General features: G+C 40.5%; 1 protein-coding gene across 1 annotated transcript; it reads left to right on the forward strand.

The window, feature by feature from the left end:
* Positions 1 to 363: 363 nt before the first annotated feature.
* SRSF1 (serine and arginine rich splicing factor 1) lies at positions 364 to 2,086 on the forward strand (the record flags this gene model as incomplete). Its single annotated transcript, XM_079724996.1, has 4 exons — positions 364 to 557; positions 976 to 1,160; positions 1,520 to 1,692; positions 1,892 to 2,086. The coding sequence occupies 4 exons, from the start codon at positions 364 to 366 to the stop codon at positions 2,084 to 2,086; spliced, it is 747 nt and encodes a 248-aa protein (XP_079581122.1).
* Positions 2,087 to 12,255: the final 10,169 nt, after the last annotated feature.

The raw sequence follows: 12,255 nt of genomic DNA on the forward strand, positions 1-12,255 counted from the left end.
TAACCCCTTTTATGAGGGCTCTGTATTTAATCTTTACCACTCAGCCGGTCACTTCATTCGCGAAGCTCTCCACAAAATCGGGAACGCGGGAACTTTTTTTCCCTTCGCGCGGAGGGTGACGTCGCGCGTGCGCCAGCGTCCCTTTCGCAGCGCCCGTTAACGCTTCTGCGCGTGCGTAGTGAGATCGAATAGCTGCTTCCTCCCGCTTCTCTTCCTCCCTCCCCCCCATATCCGTGCGCCGAGCTGATAAAGGCGCCATTTTGGAGGGGCCGCGGGAGACGTGGTGTAGCTGTGGGCTTGCTCTGCCGTTCGCTAGGCTTGGTGGGAAGACCTGTTCTCGAGTCCGCGCCTTTCGTCGCCGCCATGTCGGGAGGTGGTGTGATTCGTGGGCCGGCAGGGAACAACGACTGCCGCATCTACGTGGGGAACTTACCTCCAGACATCCGAACCAAGGACATTGAGGACGTGTTCTACAAATACGGTGCTATCCGCGACATCGATCTGAAGAACCGCCGCGGAGGACCGCCCTTCGCCTTCGTTGAGTTCGAGGACCCGCGGTGAGGCGGTCAGGGTCTTGCTGCCTTGAGGAAATAGGTTGGAGTAGTTGGGGAAGGCTCCAAGGCCTTCACCTAGAGAATGGGGAGGTGGGCTCCGAGGTTGGGAGCCAGACGAATCGCCCCTGCAGGAGTGGAGTGAGGAGCCGAGTCGGCGAGGCTTTTCCCGTGGCCGGGCCCTCCGGACGTCCCCAGAGCCGACTCGCAGGCTCGGAGCGGGAAACTGAGGCGCCGAGGGCTGCCGTAGTGGTCGGCAGCCTGGCGTGCTTCTGGGTGGGGGAGGGGCCATTCCTATTATGCAGCGCATGTGGGCTCTTCCACCCCAGGTGCGCATGTGCGGGGGGCCGCTAGCTCTCGGAGCGAGTTAGCCGCCCCTCCCGGTCCTTCTCCTCACCCCCTTCGCTCTTCTGTGATCCCGCAGGGATGCGGAAGACGCGGTGTACGGTCGCGACGGCTATGATTACGATGGATACCGTCTGCGGGTGGAGTTCCCTCGAAGCGGCCGTGGTACAGGCCGAGGCGGCGGCGGGGGTGGAGGTGGCGGGGCTCCCCGAGGCCGCTATGGCCCCCCGTCCAGGCGTTCTGAAAACCGAGTGGTTGTCTCTGGTGAGTTGACCGTTCCGTGCGAGTTGGTGGAAGGGGGCATTCGAAAGTGTTCCTGGCGTGACCCGTTGGACAGATGCAAGTTTTCCTGCCGGGTCTGAAATGATTTGCGTCCCGTGGGTGAACTCAGTAAACAAGGGTTGCTGTATTGGAGGTTGGCCGCGTGAGGTTGCAGTACCTAGAATATGAAGATGCTTACTTTGCCGCTAATTTGGGGCTCTTGATTCCGGCATCTTAACAGCTCCTTAACCTAGGATGTTAAAAATCGTCGTGGCTTTTAGAGTCATCTCTGTTCTAATGTACATTGTAAGCTTAATGTGAAATTTAGGAGACTTGGTCTTGAACAACAGTAACTTTTTCAGGACTGCCTCCAAGTGGAAGCTGGCAGGATTTGAAGGATCACATGCGTGAAGCAGGTGATGTATGTTATGCTGATGTTTACCGAGATGGCACTGGTGTCGTGGAGTTTGTACGGAAAGAAGATATGACCTATGCAGTGCGAAAACTGGATAACACTAAGTTTAGATCTCATGAGGTAGGTTCTACGCTTATTCTTTGCTTTGGCCAGACTTGGACACAGTGGTCTTAACGGTGGAAGTGGCAGGTAAGATGCAGGCAAGGGTGTCCGAGTGAACCCAGTCGAGTGCCTCTGGTTTAAGTTACGTTGAATTCAGCATGCCTGAAGGCAGGCGAAAGCTTCGATCTTTCAATCGAAAGTTCTGTCTATCCAATAGGGAGAAACTGCCTACATCCGGGTTAAAGTTGATGGGCCCAGAAGTCCAAGTTATGGAAGATCCCGATCTCGAAGCCGTAGTCGTAGCAGGAGCCGTAGCAGAAGCAACAGCAGGAGTCGCAGTTACTCCCCGAGGAGAAGCCGAGGATCGCCACGCTATTCTCCCCGTCACAGCAGATCTCGCTCTCGCACATAAGAGGACGGGTGACGCTTTTTGTAGAACCCACGTTGTATACAGTTGTCCTTTCTTCAGTACAATCTTTTCATTTTTTAATTCAAACCGTTTTGTTCAGAATGGGCTGAAGTGTTGAATTGCATTCTTGTGTAACACCCCCTTTTGCTCCTAACACCCACATTGCCCTCGTGTCTGAGAAACTGTACTTTAAGTGACGTCGTAGACAGGGTCGTTGAGATTTAGTTAACTCTCCATGCTCTTCAGACCGTGACACTATGTAAATGTCTCTTCTGCTCTGGTTTGTGTGAACTGGGTTGTTGGGGGTGTTTGTGGTTATCTTACCTGGGGAAGTTCTTATGTTTATCTTGCTTTTCATGTGTCTTTCTGTAGACATATCTGAAGAGATGGATTAAGAATGCTTTGGATTAAGGATTGTGGAGCACATTTCAATCATTTTAGGATTGTCAAAAGGAGGATTGAGGAGGATCAGATCAATAATGGAGGCAATGGTATGACTCCAAGTGCTATTGTCACAGATGAAATTGGCAGTATTGACCTTATACTAAAAGGCAAGGGTTCAAAATGATGATCTACCTTAAAACACTTGCAAACATCTTATGCAGTGACCTTTAGCTACAATTGCTTTGCTCTTTAAACCTTGGCAATTGTGGCAAAATTACGTTGCCCATTTCGTAACAGTTTATTTTGCTCCCTGCCCTTTTTTGTTTTAATAGGGACTAATGTGGGAAGAACTGGCTAATTTGTCACAATGCTTAGTTACAACCGTTAATGTGTGACCTGCTGTTGGTGTACATGTGGGCACAGGGTGTCTTTAATTCCAACCGGATAGAGTATAATATCAATACTGCTAAATCTGCATGTCCTCTGTGTGACTGATATAGCGTTGCTACTTCATTTTTTTTTTAAGACAAAATGAAAGCAAAATATAGAGTTCCAACGTATTGGTGTAGATAATCTAGTTGGGAATACTCTTAAGTCTCACCTTCCCCTTTAAACTAATATTCATAATTGACTCATATGTTTAAAACACTTTAATTTACAAATTAAATTACAGATGGGAGCATTAGATTTAGTTTAGACTTAGGTGGGTAGCAATACCAGTAAACTTCTCAACTACATAACTTTTTGCAACCACAAAACCTGTATGTAATACGCTGTACAGTAACAAGTGTTGGCATTATCAGTTGAACTGTAAATATAAAATGCTTCTTCCAATTAGTCTCTATGATGATTAAGTTTCTAAAATTTATCTGAACACCATACAGAAACTTGTTTTGGGGAATTTGATAGTTATTGATGTACATCTGTTAAACTGATGACAGACATAACTCATCATTCCCCAGAAACCTTTTTTGGTTACAGTATCTAACATTTTGCCTCCTCTTTTTTGGTTTTGCTGGTTATAAAGGTTTGGATTGGAGAGGGCTCACTGGATCCCAATCCTTGGAGCTGGATCATTGGATTCAAATCATAATGTGGATAGGATAGGGAGGATGAATTACAAGGATTCATGGAGCGGGATCAGATTACCAGGAACATAGGAGTGGATTCCTGCCCCAACCAAACCGCATTCGTGTGGATATTTTTTTTTTTTTTTTTATTCAACTTAATTGGCTATTCCAAAGAATTTTTTTTTTTTCCCATTTTTGACGATTGGAGCCCTTAAGATGCACGATGGAATTGTGTTTTGCATTTTTTGGTAAAAGGAGCAAAGCGAGGACCTGGAGATAATACGCTGGAGCAATCTCCTTGGAAGGATTCAGCACGAGTAGATGGTAAACACTGAAAGGGGAAAAGGGGGGTTTGTTTAAAATAGTAAATCAGTAAAGTCACTTCTACATTGAAAACAAAATTGGAGTTGAAGACTAAGTAGGTTTCCAATTGGCTGTTGCCGTTTTTCTTTGAAAAAATAAACATTTTTTAAAAAAGACTATGCATGGTTGTCCTTTTTCCTCTTGTAAGATTTTTTACTGGTTGACTAGTCTCAGTTCGTACTTTAAATTGATAAGATTCTGATTCTTGTGTTTATGTGTTAGTAAATTAAAGGTTCTCGAAAGGACTTTTCTAATAAATGGTTTTAGCCATCTGTTAATTGTTGTAAAAAGTCTTCAGGGGGAGATGAAAAATGAGAATAAGGCAATTGTGTGTGTAATATGGTAAGTGAGGGGGTGATCTAGTCTCTGAAGGATAAGTTTCAGAGCTTTGATTTAAAAATGATGACAAGCTTATAGATGCTGCTTATTTGGGGTGATCATCTAGACAGCATAGGGTTTTGTGCAAAATCGAGTGAGGACTAAATGTTGGCGTTAGCCTTTGAGTTTCTCAATAAAACTAAACTCATCTAAAAAATTGCTAAGCATTAAATTCAGCACAGATTAGGATTCTTAACGTAAATTACATTTTCTGTTGGAAGTGTGAACAGCACACTAGAAGAGTAACTGCTTATTTGAGTAAATGATTGCTAATAAAAAGCTGGGCATTCTTTAGAATTTTTCTTCTCAACCATAAAGTTATTCTGTATCCAGAACATACCAAAGCAGTGATTACATCTTGTAGTCTACTGGTTTTTGTATCTTTACCTGATAGCCCCTTGGTGCTAAGTTTTCAATTTAGAGTTGGGGAGGGGTTTTTACTTAGAATTCCTAATCTTCTGATTTCCTGATAGCCAGTCACAACCATCGAACCATTCTTTTTCTACACCCAAAAGATAGCTAAGTCATGACATTTCCCTTGGGTGTTAATTATACTTGGAAGCAGAATTTAAGATTGCTATTCAGTTGACGTAATTTCAAACCTAGGAAACACTAGAAATAATCTTGGTAGTGGAGAAAATGGGCCCGGAGGGATTTGCATAAGGTCACCCAACCAATACATTTAAATGAGCCTTATGGAATGTCAGGAGGAAGAAGAGGGATAGGAAGTTCAAAATTAGGATTCCATTTTAAGTATTTAAGCAAAACACTTGGTATAGACTCATTAAGGGAGTAACTCTAGTTATTATGTGAGAATTCAACTGTTCAAGAGCAGACTTAGGCACGTAAAACAAGTTCTGTTTCATCTGTAGAATATACAATTGGTATTTCTTAATGACTAATTTGGGAAAGATTAACGTGAGCTAGACTTGAGCAGTCCTGGGTTCGTTTGTGTTCATGGAATATTTTGGAAACAGGACCAAAATGAAAATTGCCATCGCTCAAAGTTGGCAAAGTTAAGTTGCCATCACTTAAATTGCATTTATTTAAGCTACGCTGAAAGATGTGCTCTACTAAAAGTTAGTAGTTCCAACCCCTGACTGAAGGGAGGGAGAAGATATTACTTCCCTAGTATATAGGCTGTTGAAGATTAGAGAGGACTTGACTGTGTATGAAAGGTAGAGGGACGCAGCTTTTCCGGTTCGGTAAGACCAGACGGCTAAATGCTGTAAGGGGAGGGGCAGACTTGCTGTTTTTCAGTCTTAGGAAATGGACCTTAAATCTCTACCTAGATTGGCAGCTATTAGAAGAAAGTCACACCCTTTTGGAACTAAAAAAGCTGTCTTGGATTTTCCCCTTTTCTCCCTATTTATGTCCCCTTAGATATTGTAGGGAACCTATAATTAGTTTATTATTCTCTAACCAAGGAAAAACTTAAGTCTCTAAGAAGCAATTATTTTTCATAACGTCAGATTGAGTAACCCACCTTGCTGTTCAGCCCACATCCTTCTGGAAACAAAAGGTAAGAAACCCATTTTCTGATTCCTAATTGTTTGGGATCTGAATTTTATTAATTTAAAAAAGATACTCTTTGGAATATGAACAGATTTCCCTCATTTAAAATGTTTTTTCCCCTAAATTTTATAGTTTAATAATATATTCCATTATTCGTGTATCCACTCGTAGTGCCTAAGTTCCATATGATTCTAGAATTTTAACTTCCTCAGTTTTGTCTTTGAAATATATTTGCTCATTAGGGCTGGTGTTCTTTTTTTCAAGTTTCTGTGAAGCTGAATTTCTTGTGTGCCTTTTTGCTTACTTTGTACATGGAAGTTGTGATGAAATTTCAAACAAAAGTTGTATGTCTGTATTTACCATAAAAAGTATTAAAAGGAAAGAAACTATTAGACTGAAGTTCTGTTATAACCATCCTTTGGTTTAGCGTATTTCTGTCATGGTATGAAGAATGCAAAGGCAGAAAACAGGTTCACAATCTCTTATCCCAAAACTCCAGAGTTTTTTGTTGTGGAGCAAATTGAATATAAAATGTGACCAAAATCGATGCCTTTGTTTTGCACTTAACTGTGACTGAATTGTCTTCCTGCGGAAATATTGATGTGTCAGTTGCCATAGGTTTTGCTGAGAGTGTTATGTGATAAAGAGTCTATATATGATATATGATATATATATATGCGCTTTATAAAGTGCAGAAATCTCTGAATTTCACATACATCTGCCCCAGAGAGTTCCGGATAAGGGATTGTAGAACTGTTACAGGATACACAGAGCGAAAGCTTCTGTGTAGTTTTGAGCATGTGAATGAAAACAAACCTGTTACTGTGGATCCTTTATTGATTGAGCTGTAAGTTCCCCATCTTTTTAGACTGAAGCAGCCACAAGAAAAGGTATGACTCACATTTCTTTATGTTCTGTTGCTATGGTGGACTCTCATCAGTTGTACTCCATTGAAGGAAATATTCTGCCATCCCATCCTATATGGTGGAATACTCTGTTTGGGGGTAATTTTTTCTAGTACTTTTTTTTTTTTTTTTTTTTTTTTTTTGTTACAGGAACATTGATCAGTATGATCCTATAGGAAAAGGTGGGATTGGCATGAAGTAAAGAGATTATAAGGAGACATCTGTCCATTGTGTCTCTCGTGATTGTCTATTGAATAAATAGTAATCCTGGCAAAAACTTTTGCTTTAAATATAGATCCAAGAAGTTACGGTCTACTTAAACCAGCTTATTCCTGTGGTTGAGAACTTGGGGGGTGGGGGGCAGTGCTTCTTGCTAACTTTGAAAGCTATACCCGACAACCTTGAATGTGGTGGTGATTTTGTAGGGATGGAAGGAGAGAAGGATTTTTTTTTTTTATTACAGAAGTCGCTTGGTGCTTCTGTAGTCTCTGTCAAATACAAGTTAATTTAGGCAGAAGTAATCTCATAATAAACATTTCAAAATAGATGCCTCACTGGGTTATGGGAGAGAAAAATCAAGCATGCCTTTGCATAAGGACATTCCCGGTTAGGTAGGTATGCAAAACACAAATGAAACAGAACAAACATTTAGAGTTAAGTAGATCCTGGATGTTTCATCTTCATCTCTTAGAAAAAGTTCTAACATTCAACCATCAGGTTAAAGTATCTTTAACTCCTTTTACAGTTATTAATAGAATTATCAATGTGAAGATAGTGGAAACTGAGAGCTTTTCTAGAATGCTTTATTCATCCTCACCAAATGTACTTTGAACAAACATTAATTTTGTAGGGGTGCCAAATGCCTAATGAGTTGTTTGGGTTTTTGTGGGGTTTTTTTTACAATGGTCTATTCCACTCCCTATTTGAGTAAACTCTAGGGAAATTCACTTAGCCACTAGAGGGAGCTATGATACAAAATCAACCAGGAAATACCCTAGGGTAAAGAATCCATACAGCAAGGTGGAAACTATATTAATCCTCTATATCGGCTCCAAAGTTAGCGTTTTCTGGTCTAAGTTTTTTTCCTGAAACTTTACCTTTGCCTCCCCATCTGTTGGGCAGAATTCTTAACCTCTTCATTTAGGTTTTGAATAGTACTTGATGAGTAAATCTGTAAATCAGAAAACTGTCTGGGTTCTGGGACTTAGGAGAAAATGCAAAAGATGTGAATCTGCTCGTTTTTCTGCCTACCTTGTATATCTCCAGGTATGGAATAGTAAGGCCAGAGTGTAAGAATTGGGTACAGGAGTAGATGTGTGCACACCTCCCCACCAAATCTAGCCTAAAAATTGGTCATATAATATAAAAATGCAGTATGCTTTCAGAACCCTTTATCATTTGTTTTTATGGTGTGAAACACTTTGGGGAGTGATACCAATCTTTATTTCTTGGCATTACTGAGACTTTCAATGATTGTTAGTGGGCTTTAAAACCCTGTTTATTCATCAGGTTGGTTAGCCTTATTTTTCTGTTCTGCAGACCTTGTTTCAGTAGGCAGAGTATCTTGTGATCAGAAAGTCAGTACAGACTTCTCTTGACCTGTTTATTTAATGCCATTTTATTTTAAGAAAGCCAAAATTATTAGGGACTAACACTTCAGCATTTGTCATTCGCACCCCCCACTTCAACTTTACATTGCAAAAATGTAAAGGACACAGGCTTCCTGTTTATTGTCACTAAGAATATTGTACTAAAGTGTTTTAGGCCCACTTGATGATCCAGTTTAGTCAACACCAATATGGGAGCACTTGCCTTAAAACACAAATGTTAGGAACTTGTCTACTTTGAAGAATAGGACACTAAAAGAGGACAAATAAAGGTATTTTAGAAGAGAAGATAGAATCACGTTTAGAAAGTAGAGATTACTTTGCCTGCTAAACTCACATTTTATGTAGCAAATGAGGCTACAGAAGGTAGTTGCTGACTAGCAGCCCTGCTGCAAATTGGACTGAGTACTAAAAGTGCACTAGATTATGCCTTTCCTTAATTCTAAAAATGTTAGCTCTGATATCTTCCTAATTTAACTTGTGAAGAGAGACCATAAATCCTAAATTGCTCAAATGAAAATCTAGAGTTCTCTTTATAAAATAAAAAGACTAAACTTGCAGATTGTTTTCAGTGCCAGATGGCATGGCAGAATTGTACCCTGAAGTGCTGGGTATTAGGAGAGCCTTTGTAAGTTTGGGATAAGCTTTCAGGTTGTGTTTATTAAGGTTTAATCCTTAGGAAAGGACTGCTACATCAGTTGAACAAAAGACAACCTACTGCCTTTAACTAGGACTTGGAAGTCCTGGACTGAATCTGAGGCCATTGGTAACCTGGCCCCTGGCCTACCTTTCAGTCTGATCTCTAGCCTTCCCCCTGATATACTCTATAACCCAGGACTTGGCATTGTCCAGCATTTCTTGTATTTGGTCCTCCTGTTTCTTCCTTCTGCAGTGCCGTCCATCTCTTCTTTATTCGGAGAAGTGCAACGTACCTTGAATAATCTCAAGAGTCACCTCTCTGAAAACTAACGTCTATCATACTGTGTTGGCACAGACTTTGTGTATGTCTAGTGTAGCATTTATCACCTACCTTGCTTGCTCTATCCACTTACCTACCTCATCTTACTTGATTCATGAGTTTTTACTTTCTAAGGAACGAAGACAGTGTCTGGCACATGATAGTCACTGAGTAAGCACTATTGGTCCTTCATCATTGTTCCTGAAGAGTATTGTTCTACTGTATCTTAAAACTTAAGCCAATCTGCCTTTATCAGTGAGTTGTTTATATATATCTCCTTTCTAACAGGTCATAACCTCATCCCCTTTCTTCCCAGGTACATAGCACAATGCTGTGCACCGAGGAGACACTCAGTTCAATTGCTTTTGAAGAGAAACCTAGAAATTCACATTACTTTACTTCCCTTTCTGAGTATCTTGAATAAGTAACCAGTTAATCAGAGTCCCAGTTTCTTCTATTTCCAAGTTGGAAGTAAGTCCTTATTCAGTTGATACTTATAGAAGAAGCTAAGTAACATTAAGACATTTTCCATCCTTTGACCTCCTGGTATGTTTCTAACAATTTTTGGAGACTTTTTTTCTTAACCTGAATTACAAAATAAGAGTGACGTCCACAGCATAAGACTAGGAATGTAAAATGTTGGTTAGCAGTACAGCAAGCACACTACAAAAATCTTAAATGACTCATTTGTCCTCTAAAACTAGGTAGTAAACACGCAGCAATGTGAAAGTCAAGTTCTGCGACTTAATATAACCAGTTCTTAGCCACAGTACCATTGTATCTACGACTTGAGCTAGATAAAGAGATTCTGTTTACTTGCCAGATAGAGTTATTCAAAATGCTGTTTGGATTTGTGTCCTATCTTCATTTGCCATACTGGCATCCTTGTCTGTGCACCCAAATTCATTACTAAAGTAATGAAAAACTAGTTAACTGGTTTTGATGACCCCGTCTCCATCCTGGCCATCAAATCTGATCTTCCTAAAACTGTCACTCCCTAGTATGAAACAATGGGTTATAGTCTACAGTTTATCACTATTTTCGGTCACATCTTCCCCTGCTCTGGCTGATCTGGTAAATATTTTACTGACCATGCTTGCTTTTACTTCTGTATTTTATGTTTTCAGACTTTTCTCCTTCCCTCTTATTAGCAGTCACCCTGCAGCTTCAAGTCCTTATCACTATCAAGTTAAATTTAATTTCTGAAGCTATAAAAAGCAAGCTTCTAAACCCATATAATAGCTCTCTTCTCTGTGATGCATTTAGTCTCCTCCCAACTTTTATCTTACTACTGTTGAAATTTTTGTCTTAATTTTTTCTACCCAGTGGAATTTTTGTCGTATTTGTATTTCCCAGTGAGCCAAATGATTACTTGCCAGATAGAGTTCTTCAAAATGCTATTTGGATTTGTCTCCCACCTCCATTTGGCCAAGTTTAATAAACGTTGATTGACAAGAGAAAGAACTTAGGACTCCTTAAAAGCAAAGTGCTATAGAAACCTATTTTACGAACTGTTGGTTAACTGGGTAGATTACTGGAGAAAGTAATAATCCTAACATTGCATCAGATAATTCCTCGGATACGAAACAAGGAAATGCAAATTACTGTTGACCCTTAATGCCAGGGTTAGGGGTGACCCTCCATGCAGTGTAAGATTTCCAAATAACTACAGTCAGCCCTCTGTATGTGCAGTTACGCATCTGTAGATTCAAACAACCGCGGGTTGTGTGGTATTGTAAGATGTACTGAAAAAAACAAACACGTATAAGTGGACCTGTGCAGTTCAAGCCTGTGTTCAAGGGTCAACTGTAACTTAAATGCGAGCCTAAGCCAAGTATAATTGGAAAAGTAAATGTTGCCCCCCAAATCATTCTTGCAAAGTCAAAAAGAAAGTTGTTCTGTTGCAAGATGGGCCACACTTTTCAGTACAGATCTCAAGAGTTGATGCCATTGTCTCCTAAAAGAGCAGAGGAATTCCCTCTCTCGCTGCTTTCTCCTGGGTCTCCTTTTTCCAGCTTTCTTACTTAAGCGTGATTCTTAAAGAAGCAGCCTTAAATTCTCTCTGAACTTAGCGGTCCTGTATCAGTGAGAACTTCTACAGATTTCTTCGTTTGGATTGAATTATTTGGGTTCTTTTTTATTAGTAGTTATCTATAAAGGCGTTCACGTACAGAGTGGAAAAACTGGATAGTATTTGCTTGGTTTGGGAATCTTAACATTACTCCAGGACCCTGACCCTGGTCTTTAGGCTGATAGAGGATCAGCTAGCATAAGCAGTTCTCTTAAAGCCAAGAGACTCAGCAGACATTTAGCAGACACCCACAGGTCTTAACAAGCACCCACATTCCTTGTGCCATTAAAAATTCTTCCACTCCTTCATGATCAGCTAAAGACAAAAGCATTCTTGGACGAATTGCACTGTATTTTTCCTTTGCTTTTCTTCACCATACTTAATGTCACATAGTGCATACACTTGCATGTTGCTATTGAGTTGTTGTCTAGTTGTCTCATGTATGTTTTATTTCCCCCAGCTACATGGCAAACTCTTAGAGAGCGAAGACTATGTTAATAACTTTTAGACACTTTTTCCAAGATACTCAGTATGTTAGTACATACACACCTTAATAAATGTGCATGGGTAAATAAGTATGTTCATGAAATCCTTGGCAGGTGGACTGCATAGCTTAGCTCTGATACGCAGTTTGGTCCTCCAATCAGATGGGGCTTATTTCCAGAGTGACTTAAAGGGTTCATGCCCCTTCTACCTTCTTCATGGAAAATTTGGAGGGAAAAATGCAAGGACATAGGACAAATACTTCATCATTCTCAATGGAAGTAGTTGTTTTATGAAGTGCTTTGACTCCTTTTAATTCTCAGATGTTATTAGCCTTACTTTGGGGTTTGAGGAAATAGGCTCAGAGATGTTAAAGTGACAGGCCCAGAAATTGAATATGTTTTCTAGTGACAAATTCCTGTTTATTTTATTACTACA

Source organism: Hyperoodon ampullatus (assembly GCF_949752795.1).
Source record: "Hyperoodon ampullatus genome assembly, chromosome: 19".
NCBI classification, from domain to species: domain Eukaryota; kingdom Metazoa; phylum Chordata; class Mammalia; order Artiodactyla; family Ziphiidae; genus Hyperoodon; species Hyperoodon ampullatus.